This window comes from Symphalangus syndactylus, chromosome 17, assembly GCF_028878055.3.
Source record: "Symphalangus syndactylus isolate Jambi chromosome 17, NHGRI_mSymSyn1-v2.1_pri, whole genome shotgun sequence".
Classification (NCBI taxonomy): domain Eukaryota; kingdom Metazoa; phylum Chordata; class Mammalia; order Primates; family Hylobatidae; genus Symphalangus; species Symphalangus syndactylus.
Genome location: NC_072439.2, coordinates 10,713,930 through 10,736,905, shown reverse-complemented (window position 1 = coordinate 10,736,905; position 22,976 = coordinate 10,713,930). Strand labels below are relative to the sequence as shown.

At 59.9% G+C, this 22,976-nt stretch overlaps 1 protein-coding gene across 14 annotated transcripts in view; it reads right to left on the bottom strand.

Moving 5' to 3' along the window:
- Positions 1-22,964, bottom strand: part of ABCA7 (ATP binding cassette subfamily A member 7) — a 28,046-nt gene extending 5,082 nt beyond the window's left edge. For 4 of the 14 annotated variants that reach the window (XR_010116513.1, XM_063620584.1, XM_063620589.1 and 1 more), the window contains exons 1-41: positions 22,056-22,964; positions 21,508-21,654; positions 20,818-21,020; positions 20,642-20,735; positions 20,274-20,415; positions 20,070-20,182; positions 19,849-19,931; positions 19,421-19,501; positions 18,969-19,179; positions 18,748-18,887; positions 18,070-18,186; positions 17,169-17,336; positions 16,678-16,907; positions 14,832-15,008; positions 14,255-14,477; positions 13,901-14,122; positions 13,620-13,821; positions 12,318-12,428; positions 11,884-12,055; positions 10,801-10,932; positions 10,559-10,698; positions 10,266-10,403; positions 9,726-9,910; positions 9,566-9,638; positions 7,383-7,585; positions 7,075-7,123; positions 6,801-6,905; positions 6,565-6,719; positions 6,212-6,336; positions 6,028-6,126; positions 5,554-5,841; positions 4,973-5,005; positions 4,670-4,847; positions 4,414-4,583; positions 3,843-4,020; positions 3,498-3,613; positions 2,873-3,017; positions 2,662-2,785; positions 1,821-1,950; positions 1,628-1,748; positions 1,483-1,545 (exon numbers count right to left, since the gene is read on the bottom strand). Coding sequence is in view for 13 of the 14 variants with exons in the window: in XM_063620584.1 (XP_063476654.1) it covers positions 1,483-1,545; positions 1,628-1,748; positions 1,821-1,950; positions 2,662-2,785; positions 2,873-3,017; positions 3,498-3,613; positions 3,843-4,020; positions 4,414-4,583; positions 4,670-4,847; positions 4,973-5,005; positions 5,554-5,841; positions 6,028-6,126; positions 6,212-6,336; positions 6,565-6,719; positions 6,801-6,905; positions 7,075-7,123; positions 7,383-7,585; positions 9,566-9,638; positions 9,726-9,910; positions 10,266-10,403; positions 10,559-10,698; positions 10,801-10,932; positions 11,884-12,055; positions 12,318-12,428; positions 13,620-13,821; positions 13,901-14,122; positions 14,255-14,477; positions 14,832-15,008; positions 16,678-16,907; positions 17,169-17,336; positions 18,070-18,186; positions 18,748-18,887; positions 18,969-19,179; positions 19,421-19,501; positions 19,849-19,931; positions 20,070-20,182; positions 20,274-20,415; positions 20,642-20,735; positions 20,818-20,883 (5,502 nt within the window). In the remaining variant the exon portion in view is untranslated. The other 10 variants (XM_063620590.1, XM_063620585.1, XM_063620591.1 and 7 more) reach the window with 10 other exon arrangements.
- Between the last annotated feature and the right edge of the window lie 12 nt (positions 22,965-22,976).

Here is a 22,976-nt window from a genome sequence, read left to right as displayed (position 1 = left end):
AGACTTTGTCTCAAAAAAAAAAAAAAAAAAAAAAAAGGCTGGGCATGGTGGCTCACACCTGTGATCCCAGCACTTTGGGAGGCCAAGGCAGGTGGATCATTTGAGGTCAGGAGTGCAAGACCAGCCTGGCCAACACGGTGAAACCCCGTCTCTACTAAAAATACAAAAATCAGCTGGGCATGGTGGCGTGTTCCTGTGGTCCCAGCTACTTGGGAGGCTGAGGCTGGAGAATCGCTTGAACCTGGGAGGCGGAGGTTACAGTGAGCCAAGGTTAGGCCATTGCACACCAAGCTGGGTGACAGTGAGACTCCATCTCAAAAGAAAAAACGAAAAAAAAATATATATATATATACTGCAATGTGTGCTAACAAACAGCACTTGTTTGCAGATGTGTGCCAGCCCTAGTAGGTGGCCAATAAGTGGCACACAGCAAATACGTCTGCACATAGTAGGTGCTTGAATGTGAACTGGTACAAAGCAGGTGCCTGATAAATGTTGGCTGTGAACAAGTGCTTGATGTACGTGTGTATACAATAGGGGTCCAATAAATTCTATTGATATTTGATAAACATTGATGGACACAAAAGTATTCAGTACACCTCTTTAGTGAGCACAGTGTGTGTTTAATAGAGGTAAGCATGCAGTAGGTGCTTAATGAGGTTTTGTTGGCTCAAAATAAATGCATAGGCCGGGCGCGGTGGCTCACGCCTGTAATCCCAGCACTCTGGGAAGCTGAGGTGGGTGGATCACGAGGTCAGGAGATCAAGACCATCCTGGCTAACATGGTGAAGCCCTGTCTCTACTAAAAAATACAAAAAATTAGCCAGGCGTAGTGGCGGGCGCCTGTAGTCCCAGCTACTTGGGAGGCTGAGGCAGGAAAATGGCGTGAACCCTGGAGGTGGAGCTTGCAGTGAGCTGAGATCTCGCCACTGCACTCCAGCCTGGGCGACAGAGCGAGACTCTGTCTCTAAAAACAAATAAAATAGGCTGGGTGCGGTGGCTCACGCCTGTAATCCCAGTACTCTGGGAGGCTGAGGCGGGTAGATCACGAGGTAAGGAGATCGAGACCATCCTGGCTAACACAGTGAAACCCCGTCTCTACTAAAAATACAAAAAATTAGCAGGGCATGGTGGCAGGCGCCTGTAGTCCCAGCTACTCGGGAGGCTGAGGCAGGAGAATGGTGTGAACCTGGGAGGCGGAGCTTGCAGTGGGCCGAGATCGCACCACTGCACTCCAGCCCGGGTGACAGAGGGAGACTCCATCTCAAATAAATAAATAAATAATAATAATAAAATAAAATAAAAATAGGAGCACAAATATTGGCACACAGTAGGTGCCCAATAAAAGGTGGTGAATGCACAGTAGTTGTTCAATAAACGGCCTTGGGCACACAGTAGGTGTTCAGTAAAGGATGATGGGCAGGGCATGCAGTAGGGCGGGCTCTCACTGTCCCTGCACCTGGCCTCCACCCCTGGACTCACCTCACCAGGGGGGATCCCCAGGCACAAGCGGTCAACAGCTGGCATCCTCTGCCCGCGGTATACCTGGGAGAGTGCAGGTCCTTCAGAAAGGTGAGTGGACCAGTGGGAGCACCCCCCACCCAGCAGTCGACCTGACCACACCTACCTTGGTTAAGTTCCTCAGCACCAACACGTCCCCTTGGGTAGCTCCTCGGACCACCCGCTCCCGTTCACGGGCTACATCCTCATCTTCCTCTCCCAGGAGTGGCAGGGACCTCACCTTGGGCCTGGGGACAGAACATTTGTGGGCCTAAAGTAGGTCCTTGGCCCCTGCCACCCTCTCCGTAGACCTCACTAACTGTGGCAGGAGTTGGCTTCGGTGCTGCAGCAGTAGTGTGAAGAGAAGGAAGAGGGGCCCCTGTATCACCATGGCCAAGAGGTTCTTGCCGACCACTTCCCAGCGCAGGGGTGACTGGAACTGCCTGTCTCCTGTGGATATAGAAAGGAGGGACTGGGTCCATGAGAGTCTTGGTTTCTGGCCCCTTCTCCATTCATGTCACTCTGGATTCTTAAGGGAAAGGAACACAAATTGGATAGGCCACTCAGCTGGAATCTAACTGGCATAGAAAACAGAGGTTTTTTTTTTTGTTTTGTTTTGTTTTTTTTTTTTTTTTTTTTTTTGAGACGGAGTCTCGCTCTTTCGCCCAGGCTGGAGTGCAGTGGCGCAATCTCGGCTCACTGCAAGCTCCGCCTCCCGGGTTAACGCCATTCTCCTGCCTCAGCCTCTCTGAGTAGCTGGGACTACAGGCGCCCGCCACCACGCCCGGCTAATTTTTTTTTGTATTTTTTAGTAGAGACGGGGTTTCACTGTGGTCTTGATCTCCTGACCTCGTGATCCGCCCGCCTTGGCCTCCCAAAGTGCTGGGATTACAAGCGTGAGCCACCGCGCCCGGCCAGAAAACAGAAGTTTTATCACCTCCCTTAATTACAGCCTTAGGCCTCTTGTGATGTAATCTAAGACAGAATTAGCTTTTTGTAACTGCTTTTTTGCACCTCCAACTTGGCCCAATCTTAGGGCCACCTAAGAACCCTGGCTGTCTCCCTGGGGGGCTGTTTTTCTCCACTCTGCATAATTAACTCTAGGTCTCCAAGGGTGCTAGCTATCTGTAGCCATGGTCCCACCTGACAGGAAGTTCTCACCCAAGCGCTCAAAGGCATCAGCCATGGCCTGGTTCCGCACCATGTCAATGAGCCCCCGGCCCAAGCAGAAGTGGGGGAAGATAAGGAAGACCTGTTTCAAGATCCGGCTCACCTCCTGCAGCTTCTGCTCAAGGGCGGGAAGAGGGATGTTGGTCATAGGCTGAGTCCAACGACCCAACCCGGCCCAGGCCCCAGCCTCATGGTGCCCCACCTGATCAGAGAAGAGCTCAAGCACAAAGGTGGCCATGCTTCCATTGATGCCAATAAAGAGGTTTATGCAGGTGAGCACCACATAGGCCGTGCTGGGCACGGAGAAGAAGAAGGAGGCTGGGTACATGAGTGGTGTGATCGACCAGCTGAAGGGACAATAGGAGTCACTGGAGTAACTACTCAGACTGAGAAGCCCTGAGAGGAATAAAAATCTCCATTCTCATCTTCTCTGCCTTAGACATTGACATTTTCACCCAAAGCACATTTCTGTTTTTTATTTTCTTTCTCTCTTTCTCTTTCTCTCTTTCTTTCTTTTTTAGAGGTGGGTCTCTCTATGTTACCCAGGCTGGTCTCAAACTCCTGGCCTCAAGCAGTCCTCCTGCCTCGGCCTCCTAAAGTACTGGGATTACAGGCATGGACTGCCTTAGACCTCTACTAATATGAGCCACGATAAGATGAGCTTTTAAGGCCACCTTGGCACACCACTGAATTGGATCACACATGGCACCACCTCAGACCTCCATATCCTCTCCTTGGGAGCCACTGCAGAGTTCTATCTCAGCAGCATTAGTGGGGAAGGCAGTAAGGGGCAGTAAGAATAGGCCCTGAGGGACTGGGGGCCTCACCCATACAGTAGTAGCAACAGCAGGAGAGCAGGCAGGTTGGCAGGGGCCACATATGCCCTCTGCTGGAAGGCCAGAAAGATGAGCACCACGATGCACGCTGGCACCAAGTAGTTACACTGCATTGGAGATGGCAGTTACCTTTATCAGTGTGAAGAGGTGGGGACTGCCACCCTCAGCCCTGTTCCCATCCTGACCTCCTTGCTTTTTGAGTAGGAAGGCACAAAGTCTCCCACAATCCTCAAGACTTTACCCAGGCCATCTTGGACAAGCCCCTGCCTACAAGGGGCCAGACAGGGCAGTGGCAAGCAGTGGCTGGGCCCCCACCCGTCCAAGCAGCCCCCGCACCATGTCCCAGAGGAAGTTGCCGAGCCAGTAGAGGGTGGGGGACAGGCCCCCCATGAGCTGCAGGTGCTTGGCTCGGGTGACTCGCTCCTCAATGAGGACAAGAGTGAAGCTGGCCGGGACGAAGGACATGGCAAAGACCACACAGATGGAGACGAGGACGTCCACTGAGGAGGCCATCCTGGAGGTGAGGACATGAGGGCTGTTGTAGGGTGAGGGTGCATGGGTTGCTCAGAGCAGAGCTGAACACGCCATTGATGGGACAAAGGTCTATGGGGCAGTCAGCAGTGGCAGAGATGGCAGGGGCAATTTAGGGATGAGGGTGCCTGGGATTTGGCAGCAGAGGTTGTACAGGTCTCAGGCAGGATAAAGGTTGGTGGGACGAGGATGTATGGGGGAGGCTGGGGTCCGCTGAGCCTGAGGAGGTTCCATTTCCCTGGCTCAGGGAGCAGAGGAACAGTTTCTATCCCCCATTTATAAAGCAAGAGTGTGTCAGGGTTCAAATCCAGCTCCCACCACCCCAAACGACAGAGCAATGGAGGCAGGGTAGGACATGCAGGGTGGAGGGACTCACAGTGCGGCCTCAGACAGCTGCTCCTTGGTGAGGTTCAAGGGGTGGTTGAGTGTGGTGATGCTGTGGGTGTGACGGGCCGGGCCTGGGGGCAGGTGAGCACGTAGGATTGCGTTGTTGGCTCGGTTGACAAAGGCCACCATGGAGTGCCAGCCTTTGTTGTTGAACCAGATCTGGGTGGGGGTCAAGGTCATAGGGTCAGAGCAATGGGGTTGGACCTTGCTGTGACAGGACACCCACCTGCCCCCCCAGTTCCCACCTTGAGACTGTCCTGAGCATCCAGGCTGTGAGCCCAGGCTGTGAGGTTTTTCAGGACACGGTCGAGGGCCCCGCCAGGCAGGGGGCTCAGCAGCGCCCACAACTCCTCCACTGAGTGGCCCAACTCTTGGCCCGAGGGCAGGCCTGGGTCTCGGCCCCCCAGCGAGAAGCCTCCATACCTGTGGGGCCGTGCAGGCAGGGAAGGGGAGCTGAGGGCCGGGGTGCCAGGAGAGCTCCCAGGGGGCAGGCAGAGGGCATGGGAGTGGAACTGGGGCAGGGGACCCCAAGCTAGACCCCTCCTCACCTGACCTCATTCACCCACTTCTTAGTCTTCAGGCTGTGGGAGAGACGGACAGAGTTACAGGCAGAGACAGTGATGCAGGACAGAGAGAGAGATGGTGAGAGGGGCCCGCAGAGTCAAGGGTGGGACAAAAACAGGAAAGAAATCTGGGCGCGGTGGCTCCCGCCTGCAATCCCAACACTTTGGGAGGCCAAGGCAGGTGGATCACCTGAGGTCAGGAGTTCGAGACCAGCGTGGCAACATGGTGAAACCCCGTCTCTACTAAAAATACAAAAACTAGCCAGGAGTGGTGGCGGGCACCTGTAATCCCAGCTACTCGGGAGGCTGAGGCAGGAGAATTGCTTGAAACTGGGAGGTGGAGGTTGCAGTGAGCTGAGATCACACCCCTGCACTCCAGCCTGGGCAACAGAGGGAGACTCCATCTCAAAAAAAAAAAGAGGAGAGGAAGGTATGCAAGACTCCCAGCCCAGAGCCCCAAGCTGGGCAACCAACCCCTCCACTTCCTCCTCCAGGACCACACCAGCCCCAGCAACCCAAGGACCCACGCTATAGCCAGGGAAACTGAGTCCTGGGGCATGGCTCACCCCTGGCGCACCAGGCGCGGGTAGGTCTTGACCAGGAAGTCAGACAGGTTCCGGCCTGTCAGGTTCTGAATCACTTCCCCAGAGCCGGTCACTGCCTGGGGCGGAGGGGGACCACCAGCTGCAGCCGGGCAGTCGGGGAGCAGGCGCCGGGCACCGGGCCGGCTACACTGGCAGGCTGGGGACGGAGACTCTGGGGTCCAGTTGCTACTGGCCAAGACCTTGGCCACTTCAGCAGGAACTTCTGGTGCCGAGAACCTGCAGACAGTGGGCTGTGCACACTCAGGGGCGCTGTAGGGTCAAGGTACAGGTCTGTGGGCACCCAGCTTCTGGGGGCTCCTGGAGCCACAGAGGTTCCCAGCTCCCAGGTGGGCACAGGGGATGCTCCAGGTGCCCCTTGAGGCCCCCTGGCCAGGGACCAGATGGGAAAACTGAGGCCAGAGAGGGGCAAGGTCCAGGCCAACAAGACGCCCTCACCTGTTGGAGCCATGCTGCACGGTGGGCTCCTCCAGTCCTGCCTCCTCCAGCAGTGCCTCGAGCAGCCGGGTACGTCCAGGGTCCCCTGGGGCATCCTCACTGTGTGTGAGGGGAGATGTAGGGTCAGGGCTGTACCCCCAGGTCCGTAGTCTTCCTGCCACCAGCCCCTTCCTTCTGCACCCACCTGAAGAAGGACACCTGAGCACCGTACATGGTGGGACTGAGCCGCAGAGCCGGGTAGTGCCCGAAAGGAGGCACGATGAGGCTGAACACGAGGGCCAGGCCCACAAAGAGGGCAGGCAGCACGATCTGGGGGACCAGCCCATCAGCTGCTGCTTCCATCCACCCTCCAGTCTTGCTTGCACCTGTCCCTGCTCCTGCTCTACAACCATCCATGGCTCCCCAGTGCCCTCAATAAATGTGCTCCAGGTTGGGAATACACACGGGGGTAAGGGTTTGGATTAGGCCACTGAGTGGACAGCCAGGGTAGGGAACTCAGGGACTCCCATGCGATTCCCTGGTGCCGGCCCTCCTCACCTGCGCGAACAGGCCACGGCGGCTGCGGCGGGCAAGCAGAAAGCGCTTGAGAAGCAGGGCCTGGAGCTGCTGGCGGGTCAGTGCCCAACCCTGTACCCGGCCCACGGCGTGTGGCCCAGAGCCCTGGAGGGCCTGGGTCTCTGGGGCTGACCCAGCTGTGAGGGATGAGAGGGTCAGTGCTCACACTGCTGTGGGGGGTGGCTGGGAGGACCACAGGGCCACTGGGGAGGACTTACCTGGCTCCCTGTTCTCCAGCGCTGTCTCCTCTGGAGGCATCTTGAGCCGCAGGGTCACGTCTAGGCCAGCAATGCCTGTGCATAAGTGCTGCCCGCAGCAGCCATCTGCAAGGCCATCGGGGTCAGGGTCAAAGTTGAGGGTCATGGATTGGGGGATCAGGAATCAGGTATAGGGGTAAAGGCTATGCCTTGGGTCAGACTAAGCCAGGGATGGGGACTTAGCCTCTGGTCCCACTCTGGACTGGGGTCAGGGGTCAGGGAGCTGCGGCCGCACCATCCATATTTGTGTCTGCAGCACACTCCTCCACCACCTTCAGGAAGATCTGGGGAGACAAGCAGGGGCTCAGAGCCTGGACACGCACAGGGAGACCTGGGGGTTTGTGAGCCCCCCAACCCCTCCTACACCATGGGTCCCCCAGGCCTTCCCAAGGGACATCTGAGCCACCAAGCTCCTCATGTGCCATGCCTCCTCCCTGAATGTCCCTGCTGCTCGTAAACACACTCCTATTCATCCTTCAAAACACCACCTCCTCCAGGCAGCCCTCCTCCCGGCCCCACCTCACCACCACCCAGGCCTCACACCTCCTCGAGGCTGGTGTCGGAGATCCCGTAGCCAGTGAGCCTCAGCTCCGCCAGCCGCGTGTCTAGCTCTTGGAAGAGTGTGGCGAAGCTGCCGTCATGGGCACCCGTGTAGGGCAGCACCAGCACCAGCTCGTGTGGCAGCTCCTCCACCAGCCGTGCCCCGGGCACCCAGTGCTGCACCAGGGCCAGCAGCTGAGGAGTGCCTGAGTGGACAGAGGGGTGCTTCAGGGAGCCCCAGCTCACGCCCTATCCCAGTCTCCCTGGGGAAGAGGCATTGGTGACCTGTGAGGGGACTGTCCCTGCAGACAGAGAGCAGGGTTAAGAATGTAGGCCAGGTGCGGCCGGGCGCAGTGGCTCACGCCTGTAATCCCAGCACTTTGGAGGTCGAGGCAGGCGGATCACTTGAGGTCAGGAGTTTGAGACCAGCCTGACCAACATGGTGAAACCCATTTCTACCAAAAATGCAAAAATTAGCCAGGCATGGTGGAACCCACCTGTAATCCCAGCTACTCGGGAGGCTGAGGCAGGAGAAACGCTTGAACCCAGGAGGCAGAGATTGCAGTGAGCCGAGATCACACCACTGCACTCCAGCCTGGGCCACAGAGCAAGACTCAAAAACAAACAAAAAGAGATCTTGACCGCAGTGCTGGACCTAGGGCGGAGGTCAGGGGTAGGTTCGTCTCTGGCCTCAGCCCTGGTTGAGTTAAAGGTGGGGTCAGTGTTCAAGTTCATCTCACGGTTCTGGCTCAGCCCAGGGATGGGGGCATCGTCTCAGGTTCTCGAGTGCTCTCCTCCTCCTCCCCTCCTCCTACCCCTCCTCCTCGTTCTCCTTCTACCCATTCCCCCTCCTACTCCTCCCCTCCTCCTCCCCCTCCTCTTCTCCTCCTCCCCGTCCCCCCTCTTCCTCTCCCTTCTCCTCCCCCTCCCCCCTCCCTTCTCCTCCCCCTCCCCCTCCTACTCCTCCCCTTCTCCTCCCCCTCCTCTCCCTCCTCCTCCTCTCCCTCCTACTCCTCCCCCTTCTCCCCCTCCCCCCACTCCTCCCCTTCTCCTCCCCCTCCTCCTCTCCGTCCTACTCCTCCCCTTCTCCTCCCCCTCCTCTCCCTCCCCCTCCTCCTCTCCCTCCCCCCTCCTCCTCTCCCTCCCCCCTCCTCCTCTCCCTCCCCCTCCTCCTCCTCTCCCTCCTACTCCTGCCCTTCTGCTCCCCCTCCTCTCCCTCCCCCTCCTACTCCTCCCCCTACTACTCCTCCCATTCTCTTCCTCCTCCTCCTCTCCCTCCTCCTCCTCTTCTCCCTCCTACTCCTCCCCATTCTCCCCCTCCCCCTTACTCCTCTCCTTCTCCTCCCTCTCCTCCTCTCCCTCCCCCTCCTCTTCCTCCTCTCCCTCCTATCCCTCCCCTTCTCTTCCCCCTCCTCTCCCTCCCCCTCCTCCTCCTCCCATCCTACTCCTCCCCTTCTCCTCCCCTCCTCCTCTCCCTCCCCCTCCTCTTCCTCCTCTCCCTCCCCCTCCTCTTCCTCCTCTCCCTCCTACCCCTCCCCTTCCCTTCCCCCTCCTCTCCCTCCCCCTCCTCCTCCTCCCCATCCTACTCCTCCCCTTCTCCTCCCCTCCTCCTCTCCCTCCCCCTCCTCTTCCTCCTCTCCCTCCTACCCCTCCCCATCTCTTCCCCCTCCTCTCCCTCCCCCTCCTCCTCCTTCCCATCCTACTCCTCCCCTTCTCCTCCCCTCCTCCTCTCCCTCCCCCTCCTCCTCTCCCTCCCCCTCCTCCTCTCCCTCCTACCCCTCCCCTTCTCTTCCCCCTCCTCTCCCTCCCCCTCCTCCTCCTCCCCGTCCTACTCCTCCCCTTCTCCTCCCCTCCTCCTTTCCCTCCCCCTCCTCCTCCTCTCCCTTCTATTCCTCCCCTTCTCCTCCCTCTCCTCCTCTCCCTCCCACTCCTCCCCTTCTCCTCCCTCTCCTCCTCCTCTCCCTCCTACTGCTCCCCCTCCTCTCCCTCCCCCTCTTCCTCCTCTCCCTCCCACTCCTCCCTTCTCCTCCCCCTCCCCCTCCCCCCTTACTCCTCCCCCTCCTCCTCACCTCATCCTCCTCTGCCACCTCCTCCTCCTCCTCTTCCCCCTCCCCCTCCTCCTCCTCAAGTTAAGGCACAGCCGCCCCACTGCCCACCTGCCCTGGGTCTCCCACCCCGGCCCTCACCGACTCTGCTGCCCTGGCTGCCGTTCTTCTTATCCTGCCCAGTGTCCACGCTGCCCTCCATGTCAGTGTCAGCCTGCGGGCAGAGAGGCACCAAGTGGCTTGGCCTTCAGGGCTGAACAGAGTCCTGGGGGTCAGGGGTCAGGAGAAGGCTGGTCCCCACCTTCTCATTGGTGATCAGGGGCAGGCGGGCCTTCACCAGCCTCAAGTAGTAGCCGGACCCCAGGTGACGGCGCAGGAAGAGTGGGGAGCCACAGCAACACAAGCGGCCGCCTGCCACCACGGCCACACGGTCTCCCAGCAGCTCCGCCTCATCCAGGTGGTGGGTGGAGAGGATCAGTGTGCGACCTAGGCACGGGGGACCAACCCACAACTACCATCAGGACACCGGGTCTTTGCCTGAGCTGGGGCCTCTGCCAGGAGTTATCTGCCCCATGAAGCAAACTCCTATTCATCCCTCAAAACCTCATCCCTAGAACCTCCTCGTTGGAAACCTTTTCTGGCCCTTCAGGCAGAATCCAGGGGAACCTCTGGCTACCCCCAACTCTTACTGTCTCGGTATTTGAGCAGCAGCCCCTAAATGCCATAGTGACAAGTGGGGTCCACATGTAGCAAACTCCTACTCATTCCTCAAAACCCTATCCCCAGCACTTCCTTGTCAGAAGCCTTTTCTGGCCCCTCAAGCAGAATCCCCAGCTCTTACCTTCTCGGTATTTGAGCAGCAGCTCCCAAATACTGCGGCGGGAAGCAGGATCCACGCCAGCCGTAGGCTCGTCCAGGATAACAACTTGGGAGCCGCCCACAAAGGCAATGGCCACGGACAGCTTCCGTTGCATCCCACCTGGTAGAGGTGGGGAAGGGACCTCAGTGTGTTGCACCCAGCCTTGGGCAGGGTTGCCTACCCACGTGGACCTCAGTCCCTGGCTTCCCCCTGCCTTCAGGATGAATCCCCAGCCCCCCTCCCTGTGAGGTGACGTCCCTAGGCGATGGGCTCACCAGAGAGGTGGCGAGTCTGCACACTCTGCTTGGAGACCAGCCCCACGTCCTGTAGCAGACGGTCCTGCTCGGGACCCACCACAGTGGCACTCAGACCCTTCAGCCGCCCATAGAACCAGACGTGCTCGCCCACAGTTAGCCTGCGGCCAGTGCACAGAGCAGAGTGACCCACATGGCAGGCAGAGTCCCAGAGGGCGTCCAGTCCCTTCCCACTGCTGCACTCCGGGCCTGCTGAGACGTACATGTCAAACAGCACGTTGTACTGGGGACAGACGCCCAGGTGGGGCCGGATGGTGGCCATGCTGGAGCGGACGTCGTGGCCCAGTATGAAGGCAGAGCCACCACTCGGTGGGAAGAGACCACTCAGGATGGACCTGTGGGTAGAGGAGTCTCAGAGCAGCCCCCTTCACGGAGTGCACCAGCAGTTACACACCATCTATTTTTAATTTCTATTTTTTTAATTTTTAAATTATTTATTATTATTATTATTTTTGAGACGGAGTTTCACTCTGTCGCCCAGGCTGGAGTGCAGTGGTGCGATCTCGGCTCACTGCAAGCTCCACCTCCCGGGTTCACGCCATTCTCCTGCCTCAGCCTCCCGAGTAGCTGGGACTACAGGCGCCCGCCACCACGCCCGGCTAATTTTTTTGCATTTTTAGTAGAGACGGGGTTTCACCGTGTTAGCCAGGATGGTCTCGATCTCCTGACCTCGTGATCCACCCGCCTCGGCCTCCTAAAGTGCTGGGATTACAGGCATGAGCCACTGCGCCCGGCCACAGATCACCTACTAAATGCTACATCCAAAACCCTGTGATAGCCTCATTTTTATTTATTTGTTTATTTTTATTTTTTTGTGACAGAGTCTTGCTCTGTTGCCCAGGCTGGAGTGCAACAGCACAGTCTCAGCTCACTGCAACCTCCGCCTCCAGGGTTCAAGCAGTTCTCCTGCCTCAGCCTCCTGAGTAGCTGGGATTACAGGTGCCCACCATCACACCTGGCTAATTTTTGTATTTTTAGTAGAGATGGTTTTGCCATATTAGCCAGGCTGTGTCTCAAACTCCTGACCTCAGGCAATCCTCCCACCTTGGCCTCCCAAAGTGTTGGGATTACAGGCGTGAGCCACCACTCCCAGCCTATTTTGAGACAGGGTCTCACTCCATTGCCCAAGCTGGAGTGCAGTGGCGCCATTACTGCTCACTGTAGCCTCTACCTCCCTCACAGGGAGGGAGTGGTCGGGGGGCTCACGGGGAGGGAGTGGTCGGGGGGGTTCACGGGGAGGGAGTGGTCGGGGGGGCTCGCAGGGAGGGAGTGGTCGAGGGGCTCACAGTGTGGTGGTCTTGCCGGCCCCGTTGTGGCCCAGGAAGGCGGTGATGTGGCCCTGGTAGAAGTCCAGGCTGAGCCCCCGCAGTGCTGGCTGCGGGCTGCCAGGAAAGCACTTCTCCAGGCCGCGAACGGAGACCCCAGGACGCAGGCTGAGTGGTGCCTCTTCCACCAGCACTGCAGAGACGGGGCAGACTCAGCCATAGAGTTCATGGGGGTCCCGGGGCCTGCAAGTCCCGCAGAGCTGGGCTGTGGAATCTGGGCCCTGCTGGGCCGGGGCCCATAAAAGCTGGGGGAGCTTGGGGACCGCAGTGTCTTCAGGGCAGGTGTGAGGGTTGGGGTGTCCAGGTCATTGTCATTGGCATCTGTGGAATCTCATTTTGGGGGGGAACTGGGCATGTAAGTGGGAAACCAGCTACTAAGCCTTGTAGGGCCTCACCCTTTGGGTCCAGTGCGGTGGGACAAGGGGCTGGACTCTTGGGGGGCCGAGGTCCACACCAGTAGCTCCTCCGAAAGGGAAAATTCCATGGTTCAGGGATCCCATACTGGCCTGAGGGGAGGGGTGCTGGTTATTGCTTAGCCCACCACCCCGGAGTGTACCAGTTTTTTGTTTTTTTTTTTGAGACGGAGTCTTGCTCTGTCCCCAGGTTGGAATCCAGTGGCGCGATTTCGACTCACTGCAAGCTCCGCCTCCCAGGTTCACCTCATTCTCCTGCCTCAGCATCCTGAGTAGCTGGGACTAGAGGCGCCCGCCACCACGGCCAGCTAATTTTTTGTATTTTTAGTAGAGATGGGGTTTAACCATGTTAGCCAGGATGGTCTCGATCTCCTGACCTCGTGATCCGCCTGCCTCGGCCTCCCAAAGTGCTGCGATAGCAGGCGTGAGCCACCCCGCCGGCCTTGTTTTTTCTTTTTTGAGACGGAGTTTCACTCTTGTTGCCCAGGCTGGAGTGCAGTGGCGCGGTCTCGACTCACTGCAACCTCCGCCTCCGGGGTTCAAGCAATTCTCCTGCCTCTGCCTTCCAAGTAGCTGGGAAACAGGCACCCACCACCACACCCAGCTAATTTTGTATATTTAGTAGAGATGGGGTTTCTCCATGTTGGTCAGGCTGGTCTCGAAATCCCGACCTCAGATGATCCGCCCGCCTCGGCCTCCCAAAGTGCTGGGATTACAGGCGTGAGCTACTGCGCCCAGCCCAGCTTTTTTTTTTTTTTTTTTAGAGATGGGGGTCTCACTCTGTTGCCCAGGCTGGTGCGATCACGGCTCACTGCAGCCTCAACCTCCTGGGCTCAAGTGATCCTCCCACCCCACCTTCCCGAGTAGCTGGGACTACAGGCGCCTGCCACCGTGCTCAGCTAACTTTTCTGCAGATGAGGTCTCACTATGTTGCCCAGCCTGGTCTCAAACTCCTGGGCTCAAGCGATTCTCCTGCCTTGGCCTCCCAAAGTGCTGGGATTACAAGCGTGAGCCACACTGCCCGGCGACTGTGCCAGCTTCTGGCCACACACCTGGAATCAGGGCGTTCAGGTATGAGGCGGCCAAGAAACCCCGCCCACCTGCCTCAGGCCCCGCCCCTCCAATGCAGCCACCTACATGCGTGTGCCAGGAAGCCCCGCCTTCTCTCTAAAGGAATAAGCCGCCCCCCACCCCCAAACGGCCTGGAGGCCACACCCCTAGCTCAGCCTCCGGCAAAGCAGGTGCGACCCGGCCCGGCCCGGAGCCCCGCATCCTACGGCCCACCTGGGCACACAGCTTCCAGGTACCAGGTGGCGAGGCCGTAGAGCGCCGCGTCCAGCAGCAGAAGGCCAGAGACCTGGGCCAGGCTGAAGACGTCTGCTGTGGGCCGGGTGCCCGCATTGTGCCACTGCGCGCCCTCGCCCTGCTCCTCCAGCAGAGCCAGGCTCTCGCAGCCGAAGCCGAAGGCCACGGGCGACAGCAGGCTCTGCGGAAAAGCGGGAGGTCAGTGAGCAGCTGAAGTGGGGGGCGTCCCCCATCCACGCCCGACCCCACCCGGCTCTCACCGCGGCCACGCGGCCACCCGCGGGCAGCCGGTCCCGCCAAGCCACACACAGTACGTAGGGCAGGTAGAGGGAGAAGTAGGCCAGGCCGCCGCAGGCCGCAGCCAGGTTGGCGCGGGAGAAGAAGGCGCTGAGCAGGAAGCTCTGGGTCACCGTGGCCACTGCGAAGGCTGCCAAGAACAGGAAGACCACGCCCGGGTGGCTGTAGGGGAGGATGTCCCCCAGCTGTTGGAGGCGACGGGAGCTCAGGGTCCAGCTCCTGGATTGGCCTGGGGGCGCGCACCCACGCGGGGCCGCCCCTGCCTGCCACCCTCCCGCGCACCCATTCTGCAGCCGGGCAGGCCTAGGCGCGCCCACCTTGAGCACCAGAACCAGCAGCGCGGCGCTGAGCAGGAAGGGCCCGAGGCAGCTGAGGAACCAGCCTAGCCAGAGCACCGCGCGGCTGAGCCCCATGGCGCGCATGGTGTCCCGCAGCCGTGTCTCCTTCTCCCGCACCACGGCCTTCACCGTCAGTGTCACGGAGTAGATCCAGGCCAGCGTCAGGAAGAGCGGCAGCGACCGGCTCAGCACACGCAGGAACCTGGGGTGGGGACGGCTGGGGTGGAGGCTGGAGACCCTCCGCCCACCATCTGGCACGACTGGTTCGTGTCCCGGGATCTCAAGGCGAGAAGATTCGCCTCCCTGTTTCTTGGACCCTGATCCAGCCAGCCTTTGGCTCTCACGCATCAGCGCAGGCCAGGCTCTCCCTGTGCCAGGGGCCCCCAGACCCTTAGAGTCCCCTGCTCCTCCCGCTGCAGCAGGTCACGTGGAGTGGTGTAAAGGTGCAAAGTTCGCAGCCTGGACCGCAGGAAGGTTCCCAACAGAGCCCGGGCCCACCCCCACACCCGGGACCTTCCCGCCGAGGGGAAGAGCGGGGAGGGGTGCCAGAGCTCACACGTCGTCCACATAGCACGGATAGGGCATCTGCTGCAGGTAGAGGCCGGCCCGGGGGTTGGCGCCGCTGAGCAGGCGGACGGCTGCGCGCTCCACCAGGTCTTGCAGGTACACGAAGCCGCCCCACACGTAGCGCAGGTCGGTCAGAGGGTCCGCGGCTGGGCCAGGGTCCCAAAACCTGCGAGAGGGGCATGGTGGCCGGTTGTGGGGAAGGGCTAGAAACTCCTGGGCCCCCACCGTGAATAACTTTTTTCTGAGACAGGGTCTTGCACTGTCGCCCAGGCTGGAGTGAAGAGCTGCAATCATAGCTCACTGCAGCCTTGACCTCCCGGGATCAAACGATCCCCCCAGCTCGGCCTCCCAAGTCTCCTGGCTAATTTTATTTATTTATTTATTTGAGACGGAGTCTCGCTCTATCGCCCAGGCTGGTGTACAGTGGCGCCATCTCGGCTCACTGCAAGCTCCGCCTCCCGGGACGAAGCGATTCTCCTGCCTCAGCCTCCCGGGTAGCTGGGATTACAGGCGCGTGCTGCCACGCTCAGCTAATTTTTTGTACTTTTTTTTTGGGGGGGGGGGTTCACGCCATTCTCCCGCCTCAGCCTCCCAAGTAGCTGGGACTACAGGCGCCCGCCACTGCGCCCAGCTAATTTTTTGTATTTTTAGTAGAGACGGGGTTTCACCATGGTCTTGATCTCCTGACCTCGTGATCCGCCCGCCTAGGCCTCCCAAAGTGCTGGGATTACAGGCATGAGCCACAGCGCCCGGCCTTGTACTTTTTTTTTTTTTTTTTTTTGAGACGGAGTCTTGCTCTGTCGCCCAGGCTGGAGTGTAGTGGTGCAATCTCGGCTCACTGCAAGCTCCGCCTCCCGGGTTCACGCCATTCTCCTGCCTCAGCCTCTCCGAGTAGCTGGGACTACAGGCGCCCGCCACCGCGCCCGGCTAATTTTTTTGTATTTTTAGTAGAGACGGGGTTTCACCGTGGTCTCGATCTCCTGACTTCGTGATCCGCCCGCCTCGGCCTCCCAAAGTGCTGGGATTACAGGCGTGAGCCACCGCGCCGGGCCTTGTACTTTTTTTTTTTTTTTTTTTTGAGACGGAGTCTCGCTCTGTCGCCCAGGCTGGAGTGTAGTGGCGCAATCTCGGCTCACTGCAAGCTCCGCCTCCCGGGTTCACACCATTCTCCTGCCTCAGCCTCCCGAGTAGCTGGGACTACAGGCGCCCGCCACCACGCCCGGCTAATTTTTTTGTATTTTCAGTAGAGACGGGGTTTCACCGTGGTCTCGATCTCCTGACCTCGTGATCCGCCCGCCTCGGCCTCCCAAATTGCTGGGATTACAGGCGTGAGCCGCTGTGCCCGGCCTCACCTGGGTAATTTTTAAAGACATTTTCGTGAGGTTGGTGGGTGGGGGTCAGGCGGGGAGGCGGTCTCACTATGTTGCCCGGGCTAGTCTCGAATACCCGTCCTCAAGAGATTCTCCCACTTTGGCCTCCCAAAGTTCTGAGATAACAGGCAGAATCTACTGTACTCAGCACCCGGTGCAATTTTAGCTCCACCCTTATTCCAGGAGCCTAATAACACACCTGGCTCCGCCCACCATTGCCCTCAACCTATACCTGCTCTCATCTTATCTCAGGCCCATGGCCACGCCCCTCATGCACCTACGCCCCGCCTATCACGGGCCCCTATTGGTCTAAGGTGCCTTGGGCTCTGGCTACCATGCCACTGTTGATACAGCCCAGATCCTGTCTATCATGGTCTCCAATAGGCTGAATGCCGCCTGGCCCCACCCACCACGCTCTTGGCCCCGCCCAGTCCCTCCTTCCCCCCACTCCCTCCTTCGCCTGACCTGTCCCTGATCTTATTGGTCCTCGTGACCGCATCAATGTCCATGCGGATTTTGATGCGCACGTGGCTGGGGCCCAGGTCTGCGGTTGGGTGCTCTGTGGGGTCCGAAGAGTCCTCAGGTCCCAAGAAGACGACGCCGGCCCAGAATCGATGTTCCGCGAGCAGCTGCAGGGCCCGCGACACCAGGGCTGCCTCTGAGGGTGCCGCCTCCAGCTTGTCCAACGACAGGCACTGTGGGATGGGGGAGTGAGTCCTAGGCTCTGGAGTCCGCCTGCCTCCTAGACCACTCGGCTCCTCCCTCTGGACCTCGGGGCTGGGCCATGTTTGCCCCTCGTAGGCCCAGTGTGGGGCCGGCTCCCTCCTGACGTCTCTACAAATCCCAGGCTCTTACTAGGGCCGGGCCCGCCTCGCCCTGGGAGCATCAGGCTGGGAACACTAGGATGGGCCCTGCCTCCCCACTGAAACAGACCCCGCAGGTGGACGGGCCCTCACCTCCGTCACTCGGCCCAGCGTGCCCACCAGGCGCCCCACATCAGCATGTGCGTCCTGCCAGCTGTAGCCACCGCTCCCAGGCTCCAGAAAGGATCGCAGGGCTTCCGTGTGGTCCCGGCCTCCAGGTCTGGGCTGCCTTCTTCCTTCGTCCTGCATTTGCAGGAGCCGCTGGGGGGCGCAGGTGAAAGTGAGAGTCTGGGTGGGGCGCAGTGGCTCACGCCTGTAATCCCAGCACTTTGGGAGGCCGAGGCGGGCGGATCACCTGAGGTCAGGAGTTCGAGACCAGCCTGGCCAATATGGTGAAAGCCCGTCTCTACTAAAAATACAAAAATTAGCCAGGAGTGGTGGCACATGCCTGTAATCCCAGTTACTTGCGAGGCTGAAGCAGGAGAATTGGTTGAATCCGGGAGGCAGAGGTTGCAGTGAGCCAAGATCTCACCACTGCAGTCTAGCCTGGGCAACAGAGTGAGACTCCATCTCTTTAAAAAAAAAAAAAAAAAAAAAGCAGGGCGTGGTAGCTCACGCCTGTAATCCCAGCACTTTGGGAGGCCAAGGCGGGTAGATCACGAGGTCAGGAGATGGAGACCATCCTGGCTAACACAGTTAAACCCCCGTCTCTACTAAAAATAACAAAAAAATCATCCAGGCGTGGTGGTGGGCGCCTGTAGTCCCAGCTACTCGGGAGGGTGAGACAGGAGAATCACTTGAACCTGGGAGGCGGAGGTTGCAGTTAGCCGAGATCATGCCACTGCACTCCAGCTGGGGCGACAGAGGGAGACTCCATCTCAAAAAAAAAAAAAAAAAAGTGGGGGTCTGCACGGAGCCCACCTTCCCATCCACTGGGCCTGTCTACCCTCCTCACTGGGGAGCCACATCCCACCTCCCCAGCCCCCCCACACACCTGCAGCACGGCCACATTGGAACTGTCGTTCATGAAGGTGAAGATCCGGGGTCCCAGCATCTCCCACACCTCCCGGACATCCCTCAGCAGGGAGAGCTCCTCGAAGGTCCGGTTCACCTGTGGACAGCACCCCCTCCACTGATGACCCTCTCCTCCTCTGAGGACCCCTGCCCACCCCCTGCCCCCTCTGCCGTCCTCCTGCGGGTGCCTCTGATCGTCCACACATGCTGATCCCCCTCCATCCGCTAACTCCTACTTCTTTTTTTTTTTTTTTTGGGACGGAGTCTTGCTCTGTAACCCAGGCTGGAGTGCAATGGCGAGATCTCGGCTCTCTGCAAGCTCCGCCTCCCGGGTTCAGGCCATTCTCCCCCCTCAGGCTCCCGAGTAGCTGGGACTACAGGCACCCACCACCACGCCCAGATAATTTTTTGTATTTTCAGTAGAGACGGGGTTTCACCGTGTTAGCCAGGATGGTCTCGATCTCCTGACCTCGTGATCCGCCCGCCTCGGCCTCCCAAAGTGCTGGGATTACAGGCGTGAGCCACCGTGCCCGGCCACTCCTACTTCTTCAAGCCCAGTTTCCGTGACCCTCCAGCCTGGCCCTGGCCCACCTGGACTGAGGGTACTGGATGGGCTCTGGCCGCCACCCTCCCACCCTAGCATCCAGACTGCCCCCACCTGGGCCATGAGCTTCCGGGTAAAAGGTGTATCTGGTGCAAACAGCAGCTTCCCCAGGATCAGAGGCTTCAGGCGTCTCCAGAGCAGGCGGGACAGCGGGTGGCTGTCCAGGGCTCCAATCAGCTCCGAGCAGGCGGGGCCTGGGATGGGGGTGCCATGAGGCCCTGGCCCCTGCCCACAGTTCCACTTCCCAACAGGGGAAACCGAGCTCAGTCACTCACTCAGGCTGCTGTCTGGCAGGGCCGATTCTGGCTCCTGCCCCACCAGCTCCATCAGGTCACTAGCCTCGTACCAGTTGAGGGAGGGGCCCACTGTGCTGCTAGGTCCCCTGGCACTGCAGAGAGCCTCTGACAGCAACTCCAGGGGGCCACTGGTCCCTCGGGGTCTCTGCAGCAGTGCCTGAAGCTCCATCAGGCTGTGCAGCGCCAGGAGCTAGAGAGAGGTTACCAGACGGAGCTGGCAACGATCCCACCTCCAAGCCCTAACCAGGGCAGGGCACTGGGCCAGGGGCAGCCTCTCCCTCTCTTGCTGTCTAATTCTCCTGAAAACCCACCCAAGGGAAGTGCCCAGGCTGCCCCAGACCCTCCCGGATCAGGCTGCCCCAGACCCTCCCGGCGCAGGCTGCCTGCCAACGTTGCCTCCATGGGGGTTGAGGATGAGTGGGGCCTGGTACCTCCTGGGCCAGGTCCTCAGCTGCCTCCAACAAGCTGTGCAAGGGCTCCTGGGCTTGGCCCAGTGCCAACCCCAGGGATTCCTGGGGAGAAAGACCACAAGGGTGACAATGACTTTGAGCTCTCACTAGGGGTCCAGCGCTCTGGCCAGTTCCCAGGCAGACCACACTATCATAGCCTCCACTTTACAAATAGGGAAACTGAGGCTCTGAGAGGCAAAGAGACTCATTCGAGATCTCACAGACGAGTCTTCATCACCGAGTCAGACACACTCTGTCTGGGCCCAGACAGGACAAGCAGCATCACCGCAGGGACCAGGGACAGCCTGGATGCCTGGAACAGGAGGTCCTTGGCCCGGGGTGGGGCAGTGCCAGGACATCCCCAGTGCAGTGTCCCAGGAAGTCAGCGCGGTCCCGCCCCCACACCCTACCGTACGCAGCAGTGACGTCAGCAGCTCCGCGACATCCAGCATGGGTGGTTCCAGCGGAGACTGCTTGGTTGGTTGAGGCTGGGCTGGGGGAGGAGCGCACGGGAGCATGGGGCGTGGGGGACGTTAGCCTGAGGCACCCACCCCCACCCTGTGCCCATTTCACGGCCCGGCAAGTTGAGGCTCAGAGCTCAGCCCTGCCAGAGGCCCCCCGGCCTCCTCACCCGTGCTGCGTGCAGCCCTCAGCGTGGCGATCAGCTTCCCTAGGCCAGCCAGCATCCTGTGGGCACTGGCCCCTCCCAGCACAGTGCGGGCATCGGCTAGCAGCCGGGAGACCCTGGAGACAGAGAGAGGGCAGGAGGCGGGGTTCCGGCGGGCACTGCAGCCCCGAGTTTGCAGGCCGGCCGCACCCACTGCCTCTGGCTCACAGGGAGTCGTTGAAGTTGCTCAGGCGCCCGGGCTCCTCGCCCGGTGTCAGCTGCGGAAAGCAGGTGTTGTTCACGTTACAGATGAGACCCTGGAGCCAGGGCACGGTGCCCGCCGATGGCAGTGGCTTGTTGGGGAAGTGGCCTGCGGGGAGATGCCTGGTGCTGAGGCCCTGTGGACTCTGCCTGACTCTACCCCCATCGGGTCGCCCGGCACCGCTTGCATGCCTCCAGCGATGGAGAGCTCACTCCCATGCCATGTATTGGCGGTCTGGTGAAGGCTCCCTGACATGCACTGGGGATCCCTGTGCATGGGTGACCCATCTGCCTTCCCCTACACACACAAAGTGCCTGGTCCCTGGGGGGCTCACATTCATGGTGCTCCAGGGGCGGGTGGGAGTGGCGAACAGCCACCAGGATGAAGAAGAGGAACAGAGGCCACAGCAATTCGACCAGGAGCTGGACCTGGGGGAGAATAGGTGGGAGATGGTGGGGGACAGTGGGGGCTGCCTGCCCACCCGGCCCTGGCCGCACACTGGGGCGTTACCGGCTGTCTCCGGCGATACATGAAATTCTTCCAGAGCAGCAGCATCAGCTGTGTCCAGAAGGCCATGGTGAGACTGGGCAGGGGACGGGACAGAGAGGTCAGGACAACGGTCGGGCTGAAGAGGTGCGGTGCGGCTGCGGGCAACTCCCTGTCCCTTTCTGACCCTCATTCCTCTATCCCACAGCGCAGGGTTCCTGGAAGCTCTGATTAGAACGAGGCAAACAGGAGTCACTTGATAAAGGGGCTCCGCTACCCCAGGGGCGGAGCAAACCAATGGGAGCTCAACCCGCAGCCGTCCTCGCATCTGATTGGCTGCCAGGACTGTCGCTCTGAGCAGGGCTGACAGCTGGGGACTTAAAGACCATCCTCTAATCCTCCAGGGACCGAGTTTGGGCTTAACGCTTTCGTCACCAGGCTCCACCCCAAGCCTCACCTGGAATCCTCTTCCAGGTCCTGACCCGCAGCCTCCTGCCTGGTCCAGCCCAGGCAAGGGTTCCTTTCCCCTCACTGTTCTCCGAAGACAATAGCAACGAATATTGGCAGTGCTGGGCATTTCACACGCCCAGCGGAAGTGCTGGACTACCACCCCACTCTACAGAAGTGGACACCGAGGCCCAAGAAAGCAAACGCAGGCACCCAGAGAGACACGCAGTCGCACAGCTGAAGGGACGACCCCAGCTCTGCCCACACCTTATGTAGCATTGATCGCTCAGAGGGATCGCGGGAGCCAGAGAAGGAGTCAGGCGAAGGGGCTGGGATAGAGACTCCTGGAGCCAGCGATTCCTGATCTCTTTTCCTTGGGCCGGTCCACCTCTGACACAGATGGAGAATCTGACGCTGACAGAGGGGCAGGAAGTTGCTAAAGGTGACCAGGCCGGAACTGGGACCTCGGACCCAGACCCTTATGCCAGGGTTCTTTCCTTTACATCAATTGGGACTTAGGATCTGGGGGAGCGGCCTCAGTTTCTCCATTTGTAAAACGGGGCAAGGGGGAGTGCAGGAGTTCTAACGGGCAGGGGGCTGCAGGTGTGTGATGGGCAAAGGCCCTCTTAAGGGTCCCAGATGTCGGATGCCCCCGTTGAGAATCAGTGGTCAATTCAGACGCCGTCAACACTCACCGGAAGGAAGGGAAGGGTCAGAGGCTGGACCCCCTAATTCCCAGGGAACTTGCATCCCTCCCGGCCCCAACCCCGCATTCTCGAGTCTCGGGCCTTCCTCCCTCTCGGAGTCCTTCTCACCGTTCCAGGGGCTTCCCAGCTCTTGCCGCCTTCCCTCCGCCCAGCAGCAGGCAGGGAGCGCGACGCCCCTTAGTCAAGTGCGCTGAGCTTCCCCGCGCAGGTAGCAGCGCCGGGCCACGCCCCTGACTCTCCACGCTGCTATTGGGCGATCTGCCCGTCACTCACGGGCCTGCTCCGTCGGAGCTGCGCGAGCCGAGGGAGGAGGCGGGATCACAGAAGGGCCTCGCCCAGCCGGGTTTCTTAAAGGGACCGCGCGGCTCTTGCTGCATCACCGTAGGGTAGCGGGGTGCCCGTCAGGTCCCAGGCGGGCCAGCCTCCGGGAATGAGGCTGCGCTGCCTTCGGGGAGCCAGGCTGCCTCTCCACGTTGCATAGCCGGCTGCAATACCGCAGCTCCGGATTGCAGGAGTTCCCTGTCCCCGCTGTCCCCGGGGCTGGCCAGGCTCCCTCTAGTCTAGTCCAGACTCTGGGACTCCACTCGTCCGTCTGTAAAGTGGGGGTTCCACTAGTCATTTGTTCATTCATTCATTCCACGAACGCTCCTCGGCTTCTGCAGTTGGACAAGGCGATGGCAGAAGGGGGAGGGGGCCCCCAACATTCTAGAGCCTCCGATTATAATGGTTACCCTGATTTTGAGGAAAACCCGTTTCCCACTCTGGAAGAAGAGTTTATTTCACAGGCTGGAGGTGAAGCTGAAATGCGAGGGTGTGGGTCCACAGCTTTGAAGGCGCTGGGGAGAGTGAGGCGTGGGGAGGGCTCCCGCGGCAGGAGGTGGCATTGCCATTGGGGCTTTGAGGATAAATAGGAGTTCGCCAGCAGGGAGCCATCCAGGCTGAGGCCACGAGGCTTGCGCTGTCGGGTAGGGTGCAGACAGAGCGCATGGGGGGCCTTTGAAGCAACGGCCTCCTCTCCAACTGGCCAGG